Below are 25,000 nucleotides of genomic sequence, written 5' to 3'. Positions count from 1 at the left end.
AAAAAAGACAAAAATTAGTCAATTTTAGTACATATTATTTTCATTCACCCTGTATTGTAGCTTATAAGGGTTTACATTCAATAACATCAATATGTTCACACATCAGTCCGTTAACCTTCTAGTAGACATATTGACAAAATGAAAAATCGTGGCGTAAGTTACTCTCAAGTAGGTGAAATATTCCGAAAATATGCAATTTTTTAAACGTAAGTAATCATGAGTAGCGTAACACGAGACTTATGTCAATACATGAAAAGTCATGAATGCTAAGCACATTCCTGCCAACAACATTCAGTGCGTGATTTTTATTTGCAGAAACACGCGACCTTTGAGATTGAGCGTCAATAGGTCTGTGTAAGGCAGGGATATTGTTCCCCCGAATTGTTCCTTTGAAATTTTGACTAGTTCGAACTGGAAAATCGACAAATTGTGATGTATGGCGTTTGTTAAAATAGCACCTATAACACAAACACCTCAAATCTGAATATCAGTAAATGGGTTTTGAGGCTCATAATTAATATAAGGTGATGTATGGAAGGTCTTGGGTGAAAAAATAAACAAACAAAAAAACCCTAGGGATAGATATAGAGTCTACAAGTTTCCCCCTAATACTTTTTAAAATAAGTCGAAAAATATTTTACAAAATGTTAAAATGTAAAAAGGTATGTATAGCCCTGGACCAATTTATAGCGTCACATATCATTGCGTTCAGTCACAATGGTTAATTAGAGACCTTGCGGAATGAAGTTACTTTAACTTTAACTTTAACGTCTAGAGGATTATAGAGGATTATGTATTCAAAACCACTCTGCCATTAAAGCCGCTTGAAGTTAAAGTTAACGCGAGAATCTATAGTGTGCCGTAAATTATGATGAAATACGTCATACTTTAGAACAATAGTTTGCCTATTTCCTCATAGACTACATAATTACCACTTATGTATTATCTAGTTAATAGACCTATTATTGGAAATCTAATTTGGTTTGGGTAAAAAACATGCTACATGTTGCTGAAAATTACTGATTGAATTAAATCAAAATAAATTTTGTTCCAAACGTCACACTTGATATATAATTTTGTGTGTGCTCATGACGTACACCAAATCAGCTTGCGGAACCAAGTTTTTGGCTTGACTTCAACGCCAAGGGGATTAAGTTCCCGTAAAATGGTCTGGTTTTACTTGAGCCAGCAGTGTACGATACTTCTGGAAGAGTAAAGCAGGTGCATAACATTTTTATATATAACATGTCATAGGTTGTGCCTGGTAAGAGAGAGAGAGAGAGAGAGGGTAGGTAGGGAGGAGGAGAGGGAGGGCATTGGAAGTGGACAGGGAGGTGCTTTGCTGGTAGCCAAGGGGGGCGGGGCCCCCCCGTGGGACATCTTCTCTTCCTTCTTGACCCTTCCCTTTTGGATGCTGGCCGCCGTTATATTTTACGCTTTTAGGCCTTTTTCTTCCATTTTAAGCCCATTTTTGTAAAAACTTTTCCCTTTGAGAATCGGCCCACGCCCTCCTAACAGAAAAACCCTGACAAAATCACTGGGGAGGGGAAACAGGAGTGCAGTGGGTAATTATAGGAGGTCAAGTTTGAGAGAGCGAGTACAGATAGAGGGGAGAAGGAGGGAAAATAAGGAAAATGTAGGGAAGGGGAAACAGGAGGGGAAGGGGGAGAGAGATTCAGAAGGAGGGGAAAGAAATAAAGAATATGTATTTCATTAGGCTTTGCGAAGTAAATTGGAATATGGAATTGACAAAGCTGACGAGCCTTTATTAAATAATATATATATATATATATATATATATAGGCCTATAACTATCGTAAGAATATTAATTGAAACGTATAGGGCCTAGCTAGTTTCAAAATAATATGATAAGGAGATTAACGCTGGGTCCCGACATAATCCATGTTGAGTGGTATCGCGAGTTCATTCATGTTTACTCAAACGAAGCTCTTAAGGTAGAGTCTTTTGTCTTGAAGTGGGACTAATAACCATTTGACTAAACAAAAGAGAGACATTTGGATGTAGTTGGTAACAAGCTCTTACACATGCCCTTCTTTTGAACGCACATTGATACACATGTCCCGAGTTTAAGCAACAAGACGCTGTTGGTACAGAAACCAATCTGACGTTCGCGTTGAAGTGAATTTGAGCAAGAAATCCAATCAATATTTTTGAAGTTGCCGTTAAAGTTCCAGTAACTTCATTCCGCAAACTCTCTATTGTGTAAGAAAAGAGGCCGTTTTAAAAGTTGCACCTGAGTCCATAGCAGTCAGGTTTTCTTTAACAAACACATGAATAGGCCTGGCCTACCGTATTGTTTGAGAGTTGACTCCTATGGACTCGGATGCAACTTCTAATACTGTTTAAAACGGATCTTTTTTTACATAATGAACCATTGTGACTGAACGTAATGACGCGTGACGCTATAATTTGGTCCATATGTGTAAAACAAATAAGGCTACTCATACATTTTTACATGTTTGCATTTTGTCAAATACTTTTCGACTTATTTTAAAAAGTATTAGGGGAAACTTATAAGTTGTAGACTCTATATCTATCCCTGGGGTTTTTTGTTTGTTTATTTTTTCACCCAAAACCAAAAAAATATTTGTGGACCCTATAGAATGATATAGAATATATTCATTAGTTTTTCAATCAGATACAAATAAGTAAGTTACTGATGTATACAAAGACATTATTCTATACAAGTAATAATCATTCAATGTGGTATACAGCGTGAAAAGATTATCATTCTTCATGATTTAAATAAAGTAAACAAAGGAATTGTTATTACATTGACAGAATTCATAAGCTACAAGCTACCAATACCGTCACGGAATTAATTGAAAGACCGTCCGTGTGTTATTCTAGGCCGTACTTAGATTAGAGGGAAGACCGGGCACTGACATAAACAAAATAAACAATTGAGAGGGGACCTGGGAAATATAAGAACAGATAAGCGGACATAATCCTCTTATTGGATCTTAAAATGACTAGAAGACATCAAGTTACAAAATGTCATATAGAGTTGAGAGCAGGTCATGATGATATGGAACATTATTGGATTTGCATGCGTATCACTAGCTCTGTAGAGAATGTGAATATTATGGTATAATGGAGTTTAGTGAAAGTCTGTCTTGAGAATTTATAGAAAGATTTGTTTTAAAACTGGTTTATAAGTAAAATAAAAAGTAAAATTAGCAATCCAATATGTGTCAATGCTTGAGTCACAATCTAGAAAGACAATTGATATATTTTCTTAGGATTTATCTAAAATCATTTGCCTATACACGTATTATCTGATATAACGTTTTTGATACAACGTGTCTGTTTGTTTCCCCAGTTCAACAACGAATGACGTTAATAACGTACGTGAATGAAATTTCAAACAATTTAGATAGCGATGTAGGTTTACCACTTGCCGGTGCGCCAACAAACATGTTATATACCTCTAGCTACATTACAATGTGTAATTTGAATACAATAAAGCCTCAACTCTAAAAATACAATAAGCTTTTATTAAACTGCTCGTCCACAGTACAAAGCACTGGTAGTAAAATAAAAAGTGAAATAGTGCCCAGTAATTTCGATCATTTATTTTGATAGCAAAGTAGGTTTACTACTTGCCGGTTCGCCACGAAATATTGCACTTCTCATAATAATGCCATTGTTTGTTTTGCATACAGTTAATCTAAGCCTGAACGCAAAACACAATCAGCTATAGTCGTATATACCTTCCTCGAGTCAGTAAAGTAAAAACAAATATTGCGATTTTCTCAAAAACTGCTTATTTTTGCAGGAATCTAATATGCTAGTTGGATTCCTTGCATTCTCACCATTGTATTTAGAGATACAATAAACAACAAAATCTAAATTACTGACTCGAGGAAGGTATACAAACTATTATTATGAAGCTTCTCATCCACAACAAAAGGCCCAGGTAGTAAAATAAGTTAAACATCTTCAAGGTTACAAATAATTAATACAGATTTTACCAGGATCTAGTCCATTGTTTTACCAGGGTTGAAATCATTTTGTGTGATATTTGGATACAAACAGTGTGTATGACGCTCTCTATGTACGTAGATGAAATGTCACACGAAGTTAGTCTTACCATTTACCAGTTCGACACGAATATAGACGTGCTCTAGAAATTTGGACAAAACCTAGTTCCTTACATTACCACCTATCAAGAGGTGTCACATATTTTGATAGCTGGAAAGAAACTTGTGTCTCCGTAAATTAATAATATCTTGTTGCTTGTAATTTAATCCAATACAACTAATCTGAGTCGCACCTACAAGTTTTATGCAACATATGTCTGGAAACACTCGACCTAGTTTGCAATATTAATTTTTTATTTAATAAAAAAATAATTTCATTAAGCCATGCTTGAATAGCTTAACTCATACTGTTTGAACAAACTGGTACATGATGTTTTTATTAAATTTGAGAAAATGGTATGATTGATTCCGTAATTTACAAAACGTATAACAATCTAGCGGCGTGAGCTTTCGTTTTCATCAATAATTTTAAAGTTGAATTGACTGAGCTTTTTGTGAATGCATAACAATGTCTGTTTCCGAAATGAAAAAGTGCAACACGCAATACACATACAAACAGACAGAAACATGCACTATCATTCTCGCACACAAATGACACAGATCAACACAAATCCCGCACACCCAACTTACCAACACCCAACCCACTTACAGCTTAAAAAGTTTAAATATCCTTTGAATTAATGCCGCCTTTTTCTTTCTTTCAATCTACAACTACATGTCATTTAGCGTACTTAGCGTCAGGAAAATATATATGGCATCATTATGTTGAAAGGGGATATTGCATCTGACATTAATCATTCTCATCTATTCTTAAAGGAGGATTTCGTGATCCTAGCATCCTCTTTTTATGACATTTTCAGTAGATATCCACGAAAAAGCTTATTTCCAAAATTTCAGTTGATTCCGATTTTGCGTTTGCGAGTTATGCATGATTACGTGTATTACACTGCTCCATAGACAATGTGTTGTAATTTCGTTCTGGTGCACCAGAACGAAATTCAAATTTGGCGATATTTTTGCTAAACGAATTAATCTGCAAGAAATATTTGGTACATAAACATTATGTAGCCAGAGGTATCCAGTGGTGTAAAATCTCAACTTTTTTTTGGGAAAAGTGGGGGGATGAGGCTGTGGATCACGAAATGCCCCTTTAAATATGACCTTGAGTTAAAGAACATACTTAAAGTAACAACTCTTCAAAAAGAGAAAAACCACGTGTGCTGGATTATGTAGACACAGCAAGACAGAGCTTTGAAAGGACAAGCGGCGAATTCCGACATAGCTTTGAAAGGACAAGAGGCGAATTCCGACAACGGTAAATGATAAGACTCTCATTGAGGCTGGTTTATTTCATCTCAGTAAAATGTACTTCTTTTAGAGAATAAAAGATAGGATTTTGTCTTTTGCCTATCAATATCGTGTCATAATGGATGGGCTGGCCAATATTTTGAGTAGTGGATGCCGGCGCATTCTTATTCAGTTTTAATGTAATTTTTGCGAGAAAAACTGCCCTTTTTCAGAAAAAAATAAAGTTACTTTTGTGAGGACATCCCCGTTGTTTTAAATGAACGAAACCATCACGAACATCTAAGCCGCCGAATCGCGTTTTAGTTCTCGCACGTGTATTACGCGAACGCATTATCGCGCGATCATTGAGGAGCAACAAGCGTGCCGCCGTTGCGTGGCGGCGCGCGCCCTGAATAATATCACTATCAACTATTGTGAGATATTATACACCAGAAAACCAATCAAATTACGTGAATTCTTTACAAGACGCACCCATTGAATAAGAATTAATATTCCGGTATAGAAGATACGTTTTTATTGTGCTATTTACGTTTGAAGGATCATTGACAAAGTACCTTTGACAAATGAATGAGCCTGGTGCCATTCTCTTGTTAAGTTAATTTACAGCTGGAATTTATGCACCATCCTAATAACGTAATACATACAAGGATTAAGAAAAGGTAATTTCAGTCATCGATAAAAAGAAATAACATGACATATCCGTATTCACAATGATTGACTACTGAATATTCCAAAAGTCATCCAGTTTCGCCAAATGAAACAGCTAAATCATAATCCTTTAGGGCCAAAAGCGTGTGTTTTAGGGCGTTTTTCTTATAAGTTATGCACTGTAATATTTTTGGTAAATATATTTTCCAATCTGTTTCATAACCAATTATTTAAAAAAAAAATAGCACAAAATATTCAAATTATGAGCTAACTCTTAGCCTATACTCAAGATTTTGATTGCTTAGACTTGTGCCAAATCTTTGAATTTTGTGACTACAATAATGCAAGAACTGCTTGTTGTAAACAAGTATATGATAAAACAATATTTTGAAACGTGTTTCCGTATCTGGTTCTCCCTACAACGAAAGGTGTGGGGCCTACACGGAACAAACTTGATTTGTTTAGCCTAAGCTAGTAATCAATCTTTGTGGATACGGATATGGGATGTTATTTCTTTTTATTGATGACTGAAAATTTCCTTTTCTTAACCCATGTATGTATTGCGTTAGGAAAGAACATAAATTTGAGCTATAAATGAAGTTATAAGAGAATGGTACCAGGCGCATTTCTTTGTCAAAGGTGCCTTGTTTCAAACTTAATTGAAGTTGAATACTTAGTTATCGTGTTGCCTTACAGTAACACCAATCAGTATTTCAATTAAATATGATAAAGCTTCTGCAATGCTTCTGCGATATCAGCTGCAACCAAAGTTATACATGGTATAGAAAGTAATAAGGATCAAGGATTCACTAAGTGGAGACCAAACTTGTGGTTGTCTGTTCCGTAGCCCAGGGCGCGTGTTGAATATGAACAATACAATGTGAAGGTTTGATGCTATGGAGAATAATTCTCTTCAAATTACATGCGCTTATGAAACTTGAGTGTTTCATCAACTTTGCAAACTGGCAGTAATACGCGTTATAAGTGCCAGATATGTTCAATAAAGCCAGAAACTCTTAAACATAGGATCATTCTTGTCAGACAGAAACTACTTGATCTAAAAATAACTTGAAACGGAAATATGTAGAGGAAATATACGTGATATCATCATGATAATCACAATTAAAGCTATATGCGCAATTTGTTTATTAAACAAACTGTACATCTTACTGTATAATTGTGGCGATGTCACGTATTTTTAGAGGAAAAAATTGTTTAATGATCTAACTATAAATGTGGTAATGTTACGTATATTTTTGATAAAACACGTGATTATGTCATGCGCGGTTCAAGGCGTGTACTAATGAAAAACGTCGTTTTCATCCGATATTCGCGATAAATTATTTTGTAGTTTTAAAAGCCTCGCCTTCTTCATATCAATTTGAACAAGTTATAGTTCATTGAATTTACAACCGTATGACAAAACAGGCGAAAGTAGTAACTTTTTGCACAAGATTTACAATTTAAAGAGAATTGTCCATTGCTCATTAAAGTGAAGCAAGCTAGTATATGGACAATATAAGTGTGCTCTTTCATTTAATTACATAAAAATGGAAAAATATTGTAAAAAACACTTGATGTTTTGATTTTTAAAACCTACATTTTGGTCAAAAATTGTGCTGGGATAGGTCGTTTTCAACAGATTTACTACATTCGCCTTGCTATAAACGTTGAATTGCGTTATCTGTTGACCTAATGAAAAAAAAAAAAGTGTTTTAGGGGGAAGTGTTAGCTTTCGTTCGATAAAAAAATTCTGATTGGGTGAAGGGAACATTTGAGGTTTGAACAAAATTCTGATTGGGTGAAGGGAACATTTGAGGTTTGGACAAAAACCAATAAAATATGCCTATTTTTCACTAGGTCTCACACAGCTCTTATGATGCTCTTCACTCAACCGTGTAGTATAAACACAGACTGCGTAAAGACTAGACTCACTGTGCTTTGAAATATTTGTGTGCTCGGGTATATTTTGGTGGAAACTGTGCCCAGATGCATTTATAAGAGAATAGTTTTTGTAGTCAAACCTTTTCATCATATTATGAGAGCAACAAAATAACACACGTGATCTTTGTTTTTGATTTCAAGACAGACTTTCAGCAGTGCACAGCTGGTACTTTTCTTCTTAATAAATATATTTCATTACTAAAATTTCAATTTATGAACTATTTCATACATGTCTTGCAAATATTAAACACCTGGAGACATTTTAACTAACATTTATAGCTAACCTAGTTAGTATTTATGTGCATGTTATTCCATATCAATATTTCATACAACGCCGCACATTATTTTGCCATTTATGGGACAAATACCAGCTTGACATACCCACGTCTCCTCGAGCAACATAGCCCACGCATTAATGGGTTAATGTATTTCTGACGAACATTCAATCATTTTGTATATAATGTGGTCGTGACCAAGTTGGCATTGTTAGGGGCGCGGTAGAAGTGGTAAAACAATTAGTGAATGTAATCAATATGAGCGATTTCATGAAGCATTTATTGGTCTTTCATACGCATGAATTGCCGTATATTATAAGTTTTCTCTTGTACTTTAATGCGGTTCATTTTGATGTCAGGTTTATCTGAATTAATATTCCATTAAGAGGTGGAGTAACACACGTCTTCAATGCTATGATTTACAAATATTCATAATCTGGATAAAACTATTTACTCTGGTGTTTTTGCTTTTATGATAGATGATAACAGAGAATGTTCAGATCTATAATAGCATTTATTTCATGTAATAATTGAAAACCATCTTTGAATAAAAGTAAATGCAAGGAAAAGTAAAAGAAAAGTTAGCACCATTTCCTCATATTAAAATACAACTTAAGTAGTATACAACTTAAAATTGGGTAAAAGAAATGGTTACTGGTGTATGATTTGCAAATGGTAGTGACCAGTAAAAGGGAATTTTGAGACTCAAAATGTATTCTTAACACATTTAACGAGGATAATAGGGTAGCACACCCATTGATAAACGCCCTATATTGTTATATTAAGTAGCAATGTATACCTGGGTCTTCTCTCCCCGGCCAAAGATTAAAAGAAGAATCAACGTATGCTTATGACGTCACCATAACGTCATAAGTTGGAAATCCCAGATGAACACAAAGTTTGAGTCAAAACGTTTTTGGATAGTAATTTGCTAATTAAATGAGAATACAGGATTTCCCTACAATTAAATAAAGTCATTTGATGTAGCAGAGCAAGAGCCCAAGAAGAAGGTATTTTCATGTATGCATAGAAATGAGATCAAGGATTCACAAAGTGGAGACAAACTTGTATTTGTCTGCTCCACAGCCTACGGTTTGATGCTGCGGAGAATAACTCTCTTCAAATTACATGCGCTTATATTGTAGATATGAAACTTGAGTGGTTCATCAACTTTGAAAACTGGCAGTAATACGCGTTATAAGTGCCAAATATGTTCAATAAAGCTAGAAACTCTTAAACATAGGATCATTCTTGTCAGACAGAAACTACTTGATCTAAAAATAACTTGAAACGGAAATATGTAGAGGAAATATGCGTGATATCATCATGATAATCACAATTAAGGATATATATGCGCAATTTGTTTATTAAACAAACTGTACATCTTACTGTAAAATTGTGGAGATGTCACGTATTTTAGAGGAAACAATTGTTTTATGATCTAACTATAAATGTGGTGATGTCACGTATATTTAGATGAGCATTTAAAAAAAAAAATAAAACACGTGATTATGTCATGCGCGATTCAATGAAAAACGTCGTTTTCATTAGATATTCGCGATAAATTATTTTGTAGTTTTAAAAGCCTCGCCTTCTTAGAGTTCGAAATAACACACGTGTTGCGTGTCAGATCTTTGTATTTGCATTCAAGACAGCCTTCCACCAGTGCACAGCTGGTACTTTTCTTCTTAATAAATATATTTTATTACTAAAATTTCAATTTATGAACTATTTATAAACAACAGCGCCTTCTTGTGTCTGAGATGATAGCCGATGCTAAACATTCGCATTATCAGCAAAGAATTCAAGATTGTGGCAATGATCAGAAGCAACTGTTTAAGGTAGTTGAAGCTTTGCTCCATCAAAAAGGGAAGCCAAAGCTACCTACGTGCGACAGTATGGAAGAGCTTGCAGAATCATTCAATAGTTTCTTCACCTCCAAAATTACTCGCATTCGTGAAGCCCTGGATAGTTCCGATATGGACAGTTATCAATCACCTGATAGTGATACTCATTGTGACTCTGTTTTAAATGTTTTTACATCAGCTTCACTGGATGAAGTTCACAAATTGATATCATCATCTCCATCAAAGTCATGTGATCTTGATTCGCTGCCTACTTGGATGCTTAAGATTCACCTGGATACATTGTTGCCAATCATCACCAAAATTGTTAATTTATCCCTGGATACTGCATGTTTTCCAAGCACCTTCAAAAATGCCTTAGTCACACCACTACTCAAAAAGCCAAATCTAGATGTCAATAACTTCAAAAATTATCGTCCTGTATCAAACCTGCATTTTCTGTCAAAAATTATTGAAAAAGCAGTTGCTTCGCGTCTAACTGAGTATCTCTCAACAAATGAACTTTTTGAGCCATTTCAATCTGCATATAAAAAGTATCATGGAACAGAAACTGCGTTGGTAAGAGTTCAAAATGATATTCTGTGTTCCCTCGACAAGAAATGTGGTGTTTTCCTAGTGCTATTGGATCTCTCTGCTGCCTTTGACACCATTGATCATGGAATTTTACAACATCGTCTGGAATCTATTGGTGAGAAAGGCCGGCCCCTCGAGTGGTTTTGCTCCTACCTACGCAACAGAAAGCAATCTGTAACCATAAATGGAAATTCATCTGCCTCAGCACCTCTTCATTTTGGAGTGCCCCAAGGTTCAGTGCTGGGACCGTTGCTTTTTACCATCTATTCTGGCCCCATTGCAAACATCGCGCGGAACCATGGACTTAATGTACACCTATATGCAGATGATACGCAGTTATATTTTTCCTATGATATTAACTCCCTGATGAGGAATCAGCTATACGTGCAAAAGTTGAACATTGTGTTGCTGATATTAAATCATGGATGACTGTGAACAAGTTAAAATTAAATGAGGAAAAAACTGAACTTATCATGTTTACAACACCGCGAATGCGCAATAAAATTCAAAATACTCATATTCAAATTGCTGATGCCAACATTAAATCTACACATTCTGCACGCAACTTGGGGATTTTCCTTGATGAAAACATGACAATGGCTGAACAAGTGAAGAAAATATGTCAGTCTGCATACTTTCAAATTCGTAATATTAACTCAATCAGAAAAAGTCTTTCTGATGACACTGCCTCTATTCTTGTTCATGCTCTCATCACCTCCCGACTTGATAATGGAAATGCACTTTTATATGGAATTTCAAACACTCTTCTTGATAAGCTCCAGCGAACACAAAACGCAGCTGCTCGTGTACTCTCAAAGACTCGTAAATTTGATCACATAACCCCTACTCTCATACAGCTTCACTGGTTACCCATTCGTCAAAGGATTCAATTCAAAATTCTTCTGCTCACATGGAAATCCCTACATGGACTTGCACCTTCTTATATAAACCAACTTCTTACGCCGTATGTTCCAACACGGACTTTGAGATCGTCAGATAAACTTCTTCTTTCAACACAAAAAACTTTTTCCTCGTATGGTGATAGAGCATTCTCTTCATGTGCACCAAAACTTTGGAACAATCTTCCTATGGACATTCGTTGTTGTGTATCACTTGATATTTTTAAAAATCGTTTAAAAACATTTTTGTTCCAATCTGCTTATGATATTTAATGTGCTTTAAGTTGTTTTCCATATGCTTTTTGATTTCATATTATGTTCCAATTCAAAGTGTATTTTTGCTAAATATGCTTCTTGTCGGTTTCAGGTATTGTTTATGATTGTATTTTCCTATGTCATTTTTGTTTGTGTTTTGTATAGCGCCTCGGATTAGGCTACCTAGATAGATGGCGCTTTATAAATGCTTTAAAGTTAAGTTAAGTTAAGTTATTTCATACATGTCTTGCAAATATTAAACACCTGGAGACATTTTAACTAACATTTATAGCTAACCTATTTAGTATTTATATGAATGTTATTCCATATCAATATTTCATACAACGCCGCACATTATTTTGCCATTTATGGGACAAATACCAGCTTGACATACCCACGTCTCCTCGAGCAACATACCCACGCATTAATGGGTTAATGTATTTCAGACGAACATTCAATCATTTTGTATATAATGTGGTCGTGACCAAGTTGGCATTTGTGTTAGGGGCGCGGTAGAAGTGGTAAAACAATTTGTGAATGTAATCGATATGAGCGATTTCATAAAGCATTTATTGGTCTTTCATATGCATGAATTGCCATATATTATAAGTTTTCTCTTGTGCTTTAATGCGGTTCTTTATGATGTTAGGTCTATCTGAATTACGAGGTGGAGTAACACACGTCTTCCATGCTATGATTTACAAATTTTCATAATCTGGATAAAAACTATTTACTCTGGTGTTTTTGCTTTTTATGATAGTGGATAACAGAGAATGTTCAGATCTATAATAGCATTTATTTCATGTAATAATTGAAAACCATCTTTGAATAAAAGTAAACGCAAGGAAAAGTAAAAGAAAAGTTAGCACCCTTTCCTCATATTGAAATACAACTTAAGGGTATACGATGTATTGTTGGTCGAAGCAACAAAAAAAGTAGTTCACAGCATCTTGCGAATGGAAGTGAGCTTTAGCAAAAATTGCATTGCTCAATTCATAGCGAGCGTGTAGAGGAATTCAAATATCACAGATATACTTTTGTAGGTCCTGTGGTTCTTGAGTTATGTTGTAAAGAGGACTGAAACAACAACACTTTTGTAAAACGTACATAACTCATTAACAACAATAAATCAAGCAAGTTTTCAAAGTACATGATTTGTAGAATGGATTTTTGCAAAACACCAAAATGTTATTTTTCAATAATATATTGATTCAGAAAATGAAAATCGATTTTTTGGCTGCTTCGACCAACAATACCTCGTATAACCTTAAGTAGTATACAACTTAAAATTGGGTAAAAGAAATGGTTACTGGTGAATGATTTGCAAATGGTACTGACCAGTAAAAGGGAATTTTGAGACTCAAAATGTATTGTATTAAGTAGCAATGTATATCTGGGTCTTCTCTCCCCGGCCAAAGATTAAAAGAAGAATCAACGTATGCTTATGACGTCAACATAACGTCACAAGTTGGAAATCCCAGATGAACACAAAGTTTGAGTCAAAACGTTTTTGGATAGTAATTTGTTAATTAAATGAGAATACAGGATTTCCCTACAATTATAAAAAGTCATTTGATGTAGCAGAGCAAGAGCCCAAGAAGAAGGTGTGTTCAAGGTGTGTTCATGTATGCATAGAAATGAGATCAAGGATTCACAAAGTGAGGACAAACTTGTATTTGTCTGCTCCACAGCCTACGGTTTGATGCTGCGGAGAATAACTCTCTTCAAATTACATGCGCTTATATTGTAGATATGAAACTTGAGTGGTTCATCAACTTTGAAAACTGGCAGTAATACGCGTTATAAGTGCCAAATATGTTCAATAAAGCTAGAAACTCTTAAACATAGGATCATCCTTGTCAGACAGAAACTACTTGATCTAAAAATAACTTGAAACGGAAATATGTAGAGGAAATATACGTGATAGCATCATGATAATAACAATTAAGGCTATATGCGCAATTTGTTTATTAAACAAACTGTACATCTTACTGTATTATTGTGGAGATGTCACGTATTTTTAGAGGAAAAAATTGTTTAATGATCTAACTTTAAATGTGGTGATGTCACGTATATTTAGATGCGCATTTAAAAAAATATAAAACACGTGATTATGTCATGCGCGATTCAAGACGTGAACCAATGAAAAACGTCGTTTTCATCAGATATTTGCGATAAATTATTTTGTAGTTTTAAAAGCCTCGCCTTCTTAGAGTTCGAAATAATACACGTGTTGCGTGTCAGATCTTTGTATTTGCATTCAAGACAAACTTTCACCAGTGCACAGCTGGTACTTTTCTTCTTAATAAATATATTTCATTACTAAATTTCAATTTATGAACTATTTCATACATGTCTTGCAAATATTAAACACCTGGAGACATTTTAACTAACATTTATAGCTAACCTATTTAGTATTTATATGCATGTTATTCCATATCAATATTTCATACAACGTCGCACATTATTTTGCCATTTATGGGACAAATACCAGCTTGACATACCCACGTCTCCTCGAGCAACAAAGCCCACGCATTAATGGGTTAATGTATTTCAGACGAACATTCAATCATTTTGTATATAATGTGGTCGTGACCAAGTTGGCATTTGTGTTAGGGGCGCGGTAGAAGTGGTAAAACAATAAGTGAATGTAATCAATATGAGCGATTTCATAAAGCATTTTATTGGTCTTTCATACGCATGAATTGCCGCATATTATAAGTTTTCTCTTGTACTTTCATGCGGTTCTTTATGATGTTAGGTCTATCTGAATTAATATTCCATTAAGAGGTGGAGTAACACACGTCTTCTATGCTATGATTTACAAATAGTATTGATTATCTCGATAAAAACTATTTACTCTGGTGTTTTTGCGTTTATTATAGTGGATAACAAAGAATGTTCAGATCCATAATAGCATTTATTTCATAACTCTATGAACGTAAGTCGAGAAATAGACATCAAGAAATTAACTATTACATATTAATGCTTGCATCAATGCAGTTCACTCCAAGTTTGATCAACAGGCGCTTTTTTCATACTCGCTCACCGCTCCCTAAATTTGTATGTCTCACTAAATTTAGTCCACATTATCTATTTTATAATCCGAAGGTGTTATCTCATTTATGCTTTCACTGGAGATGAACGAATAACAATTTGTCCGAGAAAACTTTGTTGAAGTTTTAAAAGATTTAAACGTTGCATTAAAATTTCTTGTAAAGATTCCAAAAACATTAATGTGTGTGAGAATATTTTAAAGCCAGCTGGAATTCTTTATGCAATAATTCTTTATGCAACATTTATATCAACATTAACGAAAAAAGATATTTACAATTGAACCGAGCATCATCTTACATGCAAGCTTTATTTTCAATATCGTGCAGGTTTTCAAATTTGAACAAAACCTAATTAAAGGTTTTGCATGAAACAGATTGTTTAAAGAGAACGAAAATGATTTCACAGAACAAAATATGAAGCCCATTGACAGCTGTTAACCATAAGTGCGCATTGTGTTGAATGATCTTTCTTTCAAACTTGGAATGAAGTGAATTGACGCATGCGTTATGTAATCGCTCATTAATTTTCTTTGTAAACTAATTCCAGGAAAATTGACGTATAAGATGCTGAATAAGATGGGCTACACGCTGATGTTTAAATTTCTGATGATGTATATTTCTCGACTTACGTCCAAATTCATTTGCCCGGTATTTTTTCTGGGACACCCTGTATACAAGCCCCATGGATGCTTTACCGCTCATCTAAAGAATTTGTCACTTCTACATAAAAATAATTATCTAAAATGAATATTTTAAGTTAAAAATGAGGTTAAGTACAACGTTTACCGCTAATATCTCCCTGTAGCTGTCATCAATTCTTAAATATCTATACATATGACAACGAAGCTCAGTTATTCCCCTTGGTTAAAATCGATCTGTTGTGCTCTAGAATTGTGGCAAAGCCTGTTTCCATATCACGTCTCAACAGGTGTCACATTATTTAGATAGCTGGCACTATGGACCACAATAGCCTCATCCTAATGGCATAGTCCAATAACCTCAATTGCATAATCATAGTGCAAAATTTGACCTCAAGTTGCAGAGTATGAGTTTTTGTACCCACATTTTCAAAGGTTATTCAATTAATGTACAAATGTATTGGGTTTAAGAACTGTGCCCCTGATAGATGAGCATGTTGTGGATCCTAGTGTGGATAGAAATATGTGTCTCATTAATGAACAATATCTTGTTGCTTGTAATTTAATGCAATACAACCAATCTGAGTTGCACCTACTAGGTTTATGTAACATATGTCTGGAAACACTCGACCTAGTTTGCAATATTAATTTTTAATTTAATAAATAAATATTTCATTAAGCCATGCTTGAATAGCTTACCTCATAATGTTTGAGCAAACTGGTACATGATGTTTAAATGATTAAAATTGCGAAATTAGTATGATGGCCTTCGTAATTAATAACGTGTACAACAAACTAGAGGTGTGTACTTTCGTTTTCATTGATAGTTAAAATTGAATGAGCTATTTCTGAATGCTCAACAGTTGCTATTTCCGAAATGAAAAAAAGAACATGGAGTAGAGAAAGGCACCCACCTCCCAAGCTCCCCAACAATAACAACAACAGCAACAACATCAACAACAACACAGGGCACAAAGAGGACTAGCAAGGTACACATTCACACCCTCACCCAACAACAACAATCAACGATAAACACACAAACAATAGGAAAACAACACATATGTGATGCGATCAAGCAAAATCAGTCGGAACTCGGAAATATTAAATTTTCAATTTTTTATAGGATAGTAAAACGCATTTAAAAAACTGCATTTTGCAGAAAACCCCACTGACATTGAACAACCAGTTCCAAAGATGTGAGCAATTAAAGGAAACAAAAGGAAATATTTCCTTTCTTTGGCTATATCTCAAAATCAATATCTCCGAGTTCCGACTGATTTTGCTTGATCGCATCACATTATGTCCTCGCACACACACCAAACCCACCCCCTAACCACCATAAACGCATACACCCCATACCATCACACGCCACATATCTACTCCACTCACACCTACACATTCCCATAAAACAAACAGAAAACAAAAACAAACAAATACAAAACTCGGACATTCCTGAATTAATACCGCGTACTCCAATGTCATTAAGTACTTAGCGTCAGGCAACATGGCATCATTATCTTGAAAGGGGATATTGCATCTGACATTGATAATTCTCATCTATTCTGAAATTGTGACCTTGAGTTAAAGAACATACTTACAGTAGCAGCTTTAAAATATCTTGGAAAGGAGTAAAATCGTATGTTGCGCTTGATGGATATATACGAGTCGATCTTTGAAAGGGCAAGAGTCAAATTGGGATATTGGTAAATGATACTTGTTATACCCTTTGTATAATAAAGTTTTAATTGTGCCCTTTGCTTGTGATAAGACCATAAACAAAGGTACTCTTTGACACATGAACGTGGCCAGTGCCATTTACTTATTAAGTTCCTTTACAGCTCCAATTTCTGTTGCTTCCTTTTCTAGTAACGTAATACATTCAAGGGTTAAGATAATGACATTTTACTTGTTCAATAAAAGAGGTCATTAACCAGAATGGGCTATTCCATTTAAAATCGACACCCCCTGTGTTTTTCAAATGTAATTGGTCAGGGTTAATAATTTTGAAACCCATACTCCCACTGTATTATGGCTTTACCTATACCTTCCACAACTGGAGTGAGTATTTCAAATGGAAGCTACCCAATTGTCTATTCTATTCAACACTCATACTCCCCCTGTGGATGATATTTCCAAAATCTTCCACAGGGGGAGTGTGGATTTTAAATAGAATAGCCAAATGGAACATCATTTGAAATAACTTTGATTTGCGTTGTAAAATATAAGGAACCATGTTTATTTATTATTCGTAGTACATATTGATAACTTAGTTTTGCTTTACAATCAACAGTGATATAAATCAGTATTATCTTATGATGAAGCTTCTGCAGTGGTTAAGTGATATCAGCTGCGACCAAAGTTATTGATAATCGGTATTCATGTATACATAGAAATAAGATCAAGGATTCACTTAAGTGGGGACAAACTTGTGGTTGTCTGCTCCATATCCCAAGGCTTGTGATGAATTTGAACAATATAATTTGAAGGTTTGATACTATGGAGAATAACACTCTTCAAATTTAACATGTGCTTATATGGGAGATATGAAACTTGAGTGGTTCATCAACTTTTTAAACTGGCAGTAATACGCGTTATAAGTGCCAAATATGTCTGTTAAAGCTAGGAACTCTAATTTTGGTGATGTCACGTATATTTATAGGCACAATAAACTATAGTTGTGGTGATATTGCGTATTATTTAGATGCGCACTTTCTAAAACGCGTGATTATGTCATGAGCGGTACCAATGAAAAACATTGTTTCATCAGATATTCGTAATAAATGCGCAGCTGGTATTTTTCCTCTTTTAAAATATACTTTATTGCAAGCCTTTTCAAGTTATGAACTGTATAATACATGCCTCTTAAATATTAAGCACCTGGAGACATTTAACTAACATTCATAGCTAACCTAGTTATTATTTAAATGCATGTTATTCCATATCAATATTTCATACAACGCCGCACATTATTTTGTCATTTATGGGACATACCAGTTTGACACAGCCACGGTCTCCTTAAGCAAAATAGCCTACGCATTAATGGATAAATGGAAATCTGACGAACATTCAATCATTTAACATTCAACGTGGTCGTAACTAACTTGACATTTCTGATGTGATCAGGCAAAACCAGTCGGAAGTCGGAAATATTGATTTTCATATATAGCCAAACAAAGGAAATAATTTCTTTTATTGCCTATTGTTGTGGGAACACTTCAACTGTTCATATCTTTAGAACTCAATGGAGTCCCTGCAAAATGTAGCTTTACAAATGATTGATACAATCATATAGAAAACTGAAAATTAAATATGCCCGACTGCAGAATGATTCTGCTTGATCATACCACATTTAGTGTTAGGGGCGCGGTAGAAGTGGTAAACAATTGAAGACCTGAGCGCAAGAAGACCGTAAGTCCACTTGGCCCCTCAATATGAATACACTAAAGTTGCGTATAGTTTCGTATAGTTTGGTAATGTTTTATACATGTTCAGGGGCCAAAACAAATCATTCACAACCTTTCATGATGTTTTCACCCTGGAACATGTATTAAACATTATAAAACCCAAAGAAACTATACGTAACTTTAGTGTATACATGTTGAGGGGCCAAGTGGACTTACGGTCTTCTTGCGCTCAGGTCTTCAATTACTGAATGAAACTGATATGAGTGATTACATGAAACATTTATTGGTCCATTATGCGGATAAATTGAATTTTATATTTGAAATCCATACACCTGCTATGAAAGATATATATAACCCCAACCTCCCACACAGGGGTAAAAATATCAAATGGAGTCACCCACCTAGAGAACGCCCCCTCATTTGAAATTCACACTCTTTGTGTTGTAGGTTCCTCCGCAGCCAGTTTGGTTACGATCCCTCCACACAAACAGTCTGCCAATGGCCACTTATAACGCCGTTTCTGATTGGCTACACGTATGTAGCTGTAGAGCTGTACATACGGGAACTTGATTGACCTCAGTCATTTGGCGAGATGGCGGGTCAAAATTGCTCATGAATAATGAAGTAGCCGTCTAGCCGATCGACCAATTGAAAGCTTTGTTTGACGTCAAGCTGGATGACGTCGTCAGAAAACCGTCAGCCAATCAAAAAGGACCAGTTCGTTATCATTGGCAGACTGTTTGTGTGGAGGGAGCGGAACCAAACTGGCTGCCGTGGAGGCTACTTGTGTAGAAGATTAAGGACATGTCTTCTACAGGGGGTATTTCGATTTTAAATAAACTTTCCCTTTTTTGCTTTAATACGTTTTGTCTATGATGTCAGGTCTATCTGAATTACCGGTAATATTGTTTTGAGTGACCCACGTTTTCTGCAAGAAACTGTGCAATGATCTGGACAAAAAGTTATTACTCTGAAGTTTTGATTTCAAAATGACGAACACAGTATTTTCAGAAAACATCTATTTCATAAAGAATTGAAAAAACATCTTTGAATAAACAAAAGTAAACGTAAAGAAAAGTTAATTTTGATTCTCATAAATACATTAAAAATAATATAGAAGTCAAAACTGGGTAAAGCAAGGGGTTGCTGTCAAAACGAGCACCAACAGGTACCATTTGACGTCATTATGACGTCATAATGCAAGTGTCTAAACAGATCAGAAAAACCAAGATGTAAACAAAGTTTCAACTGAAATTTGATTTTGGATAGAAATTCGCTACTACAATGAGCATAAAGGATTGTCCTACAATTATTACATTTGATGTAATAGAGAAAAATCCGTTGACGTTATTTAAGATATCCCCATATGTAAGGTGAAGTTGTAAGTTACACATCCATCCCAAAATCATGATTACTTACCTTGCTACCTATTAAAAGTCCTAGAACAACACTAATTGTTAGCTGACTGTACAAAAACCAAATAACGAATAGGAGGTCTGGATTGGCTAAATCCTGAAGGAAGAACCTGCAATGGATAAAACAAACAAACATACTTACTGGAGAAAATATGTTGATATCACATGAGTGTAAGATATTGTTGATACCAAACATTATTGGAGGAAAATTGATATTATAATGAAAGAAACAGAAACAAGTACAAAACATGCACTAAAAGCCACATTGTAACATTTGCTGAGTAGCGCGCCCTCAACTTTTATCAAAATTTAGATTTTTACATGATTGTAATGTACATTATTGAACTAACATCCGATATTTTGAATAAAAAGACGTGTCCTGTCGTTAATTCATGCGATCAAAAGATAAGTCGAACGCGTACATGACATTGATAACACTGTACGTACACGGCGCAAGTGATGGTCATAGCACATCAACAAGACCGACTTCAGTCGTGATCGACGAGGTGACACGCATTGGCGATATCGGCGCTGGAATTAAATGTTTTACCTCCATTGTTCGGCTCACAATTAAACAGGGACATATCTGATGGTAAAAAGTAACATTTTGTGGAAAAGAAATACAAATCTATTTTGATGAAAATGTTACAATATGGCTTTATGAAAACATTTCCATACAGAGGTTTTGGATTTTGGATACTAGAGAAAATAAAGTAGCCATATTTGAAAGAACTTTTTTCTCTTAGCTTTATATTAACCATATATTTTCTGGTTTATTCATACACAAAATGAATTATGCTCACAAGAGCTAAATACATCTTAGTTATGCATTTGCAGTGTTTACAATATAATGTCAATAAATACTGTCTACACTCAAGAATATTGGCCAAAAATTGTATAATTCAATAGTAAACCTTAAAAACTGTGTACTTACGTGGCAACACATAAAAATAGTGAAAGCATAGTTTCATTATAAATAGCCCAACTTATGAATCTGCTTTCGTTGAATTCTGAAGGTGCTTTCCTGACTACATAACATAATCGTACACCCCAGAGGAGAAGCACCAATTCAGCTGAAACGAGAAACAAAATAGAAAAATATACACTTATTAGAAAATCAACTTATAGAATCACTGATCGCACTTTTTCTTAAATGGAACTTTTTACTTTTCTAGGAATACTTATATTTATATTTAATAAATGAGAAGAGACAAGTTGTCATTTGTCTGCAATATTCATGGATAAATTAAAATGTTTGAAAAAGCTAAAATGCAGTTATATTATTGCAGTTTTTGTAATGCTTCATATCTCTCCACGGCACGTCTATTTATATTGAAGGAACAACAAATGCATTTCACGTTTGCAAGTGTTTTTGAACTGTAAGCAATTGCTAAGTTTGTTTGTTTGCATAAACGGCCGAAGTTTATTTATTTGAAGTGATTTACAGCATCTACAGGGTTTATCACTTATCGACCAGAACATCAGTTTCCGGACACTTTACCAAAATTGCAAAGAAAAATAAGAAAGAATTTCCTTTTCCGCCTGTCATTGACCGGAAGTGCTTTTTCCTATACTGAAAATGAATCGCCGAATATCAATGACGTAGTTTGTGTACGAGGGTACCCTGCAACATAAAGCTTCAGCGAAAATTCAAAACCTCTACATGGAAGTAATAGTCTTCAAAGTCCCAGGGAACCAACCAAAGAAGATAGCATAACCATATTATACCTATAGCACTTCCTTGTCTATATCAATACATCAACTTAAATGAATGATATGATAAATTAAATTTTGATTCAATCGGTGTGAGATTAACCCGTAAGTTACTATTTTACGGAAACTCAACTGCAGATAATGAAGTCATAATTAGAATGTCACTAAAAACTAGGAAAGATTGATCACCTGTTCCAAAGGAAGGTTCCATCGACACTAGGATTGCAAACATGCTCATCTGCAAGTACACAGTTCTTTAACCCCAAATATGTTTGTACGTTCAGAGATGTGTTGGGTACACAAACTCATACTTCGCAACAGCGGGTCAAATTTTGAGATATGATTGTTAAATGGAAGTGCCTTTAGAAATTAGAGCATATGAGTTCTCGAACCTGATGCATTCAGTAAAGGGATTAAACGAATAGATAAAAACCTCATTATTGACCAAATAACAGATAATGGAATGATTAATATGGATATATCAATTGAACTCGATTTCTTTCTTCGGTATTCAATGCAAATTTTAAAGTTAACAAACTCCGGATCTCAACTGTAAACGGACGGATTGGCACACGTGGTGTTAAGGGCACATTCGGTATGGTTGGTCGAAGCAGCCAAAAAATCGACTTTCATTATCAAAATTAATATATTATTGAAAAATAACACTTTGATGTTTAGCAAAAGTGCATTCTACAAATCATATACTTTGAAAACTTGCTTGATTTATTGTTGTTAATGAGTTATGTACGTTTTACGAAAGTGTTGTTGTTTCAGTCCCCTTTACAACATAAGTCAAGAACCACAGGACCTACAAAAGTATATCTGTGATATTTTATACTCGCTATGAAATGATCAATGTAATTTTCGCCCAAGCTTACTACCATTCGCAAGATGCTATGAACTACTAAATCGCAACAGTTTAAAACCATAAACCCCTATTCTTTACGAAACTGACATTCAGGTACCACTGTGGCTTTCCGCTCTGTTCAATGGACCATCGTTTAACCTCCCATCCAAAGGACGCAGTACTCTCATATTTCAGTTCAAAATTTGTATTGCATCAAGGAAAGAACAAAAAGCCGAATTTAATCTTGATTACATTTTTATATCAAACCATGAGCTTATGAATATGCAACAAATTATTCCTATCTATTTGTTTGAATTTGCTTTAACAACGCTAAACAAATGCCAATATTTCATGTTTATAAAACAACATATTAGCCAACCTCAGCGTCGTCAACATCTCCTTGAATATGTCCCGAAGTAAACCTTGTATAGTAGGAAATAAATCAAAACATTGACCTTGAATTTTCTTTTCAAGTTAACACTTAAATCGAGTTAACCCGTTAGCCAAAACCTATAAAAGAGATCCCCAGTGCACATTATTGGACGTTTCCACAATTCAATCGAACAGGAATTCATGTCTATATCGACTAGGCACATACCTAGTAGATTTAAACCCCAATACAATTAAAGTTAAATATTCGATTACCCTAGAAGCAACTAAATAACTTGGGATGGTTGCCTTGTGAGTATATAGAAATACCTTCATGTCGGTAGAATATAATGATGTATATTCGTTAGAAGTTCATCTTTTAGTTGTTTATAACATTTTACGATCCCATAATCCCCTGCGTGCGGATATGGAATGCAGACGACATGTCATATGATAATAACTTTTGCGCAAAATGGAAAACAAATATTTAACAAAATTATGTTTAGATGCTCCGTTTTGAAGTACTACACAATGATAAATGAATTACGAAATGTACAAATCTGCTTAATAATGTTTCAGGGAATCTTTAAATTAACATCACTTCTTGATGAAGGTTACTTTAATACACAGCACTGAATTTGTGAATAGAAAAAAGAAGTGTCTTTTGAAGTGCAAAGTATCCAGGGACTCCTCGGCACACGGTAAAAGTTGTTTCCCGTATGCTTAATTGTACTTGAATGGTATACACAAGTGCAACTCGAAAGTAGTAATTTTGACGATAACTTGAAGGGACGTGATTCCCATTGGGTTCTCTATAAAGATGGCGAATATCTTAGAAGAAACATTTCTGGGTATTTGTAAAAATTGATAATTAATGAAAGTTGAGCTGGGAATACAATGTAAATCACAAGCGAGCATTTCCATACATGTGTATGGAGTGTGATTACTTATGTTGTGATTTATTTTGAAATAAATATCATATAAATAGAAAATGCTTTTGCATTAACATGATTAATAAATATGCTTGTCAGTTCTTGTGATCCATATTCTAAATTTGGGTCAAATGCATATGTATGAATGTCTGCTTCTGTTGCAATGTGACAATTGATATAAATAAGGTAGCTTTCTTTCATTTGTGCAAAGTTGACAACACAATCTCGAAATTTGCATTAAAGTGAGTTGACTATTATCTGTGTCAATTTAATGTATTAAAAGTCATGAAAGAAGTAACATTTCTTGTTGATGAATGTAGATAGTTCTTGAAAGGTTTTATAGTTACTAGTGATGAGTAGACAATGAATCTAGAGCAGCAGAAAGTGATAGTTACATTTCTTGGTATTGAATTTATACTCCATCGCTGAGCAACGAGCGATTGCTTTCTAGTCATTGAGGTAGCGCGCTTTTGTTGCGTCGGGAAAAGTGCGCATCTCATTGGTCTAATACCAATCGCTCGTCGCTCAGCGATGGAGTATACATTCAACTTTAATCTTTCAATACTCAAACACAGATCGATCATAATTATACCTTTATTATGATGACACATAGCTGAAAATATTGAAGTAGCAAACAATTACCGAACATCGCGTAAAGGACTTATAGTTCTGTCATAGACGTTTCTTTATTTCATCGACTTATTACGAAGATTCAACCAACATAATGACAAAAAATAGAGTCAAGTTCTTTACATTCAGCAAATGTTCTGATATGAATATCAATAAGCGTGTTTA

The 25,000-nt window shown here is 34.7% G+C and overlaps 1 protein-coding gene across 1 annotated transcript in view; it reads right to left on the bottom strand.

The window, feature by feature from the left end:
- The window catches only part of LOC140135411 (probable G-protein coupled receptor CG31760), a 195,972-nt gene that overhangs the window by 18,533 nt on the left and 152,439 nt on the right, over positions 1-25,000 (bottom strand). The window contains exons 8-9 of the mRNA XM_072156902.1: positions 21,279-21,417; positions 20,349-20,454 (exon numbers count right to left, since the gene is read on the bottom strand). Coding sequence (XP_072013003.1) covers positions 20,349-20,454; positions 21,279-21,417 — 245 coding nt within the window. The remainder of the gene's footprint in view (positions 1-20,348; positions 20,455-21,278; positions 21,418-25,000) is intronic.

This window comes from Amphiura filiformis, chromosome 16 (genome assembly GCF_039555335.1).
Source record: "Amphiura filiformis chromosome 16, Afil_fr2py, whole genome shotgun sequence".
Lineage (NCBI taxonomy): Eukaryota > Metazoa > Echinodermata > Ophiuroidea > Amphilepidida > Amphiuridae > Amphiura > Amphiura filiformis.
The sequence above is the reverse complement of the archived record's forward strand: the minus strand, read 5'-3'. Positions and strand labels throughout refer to the sequence as shown.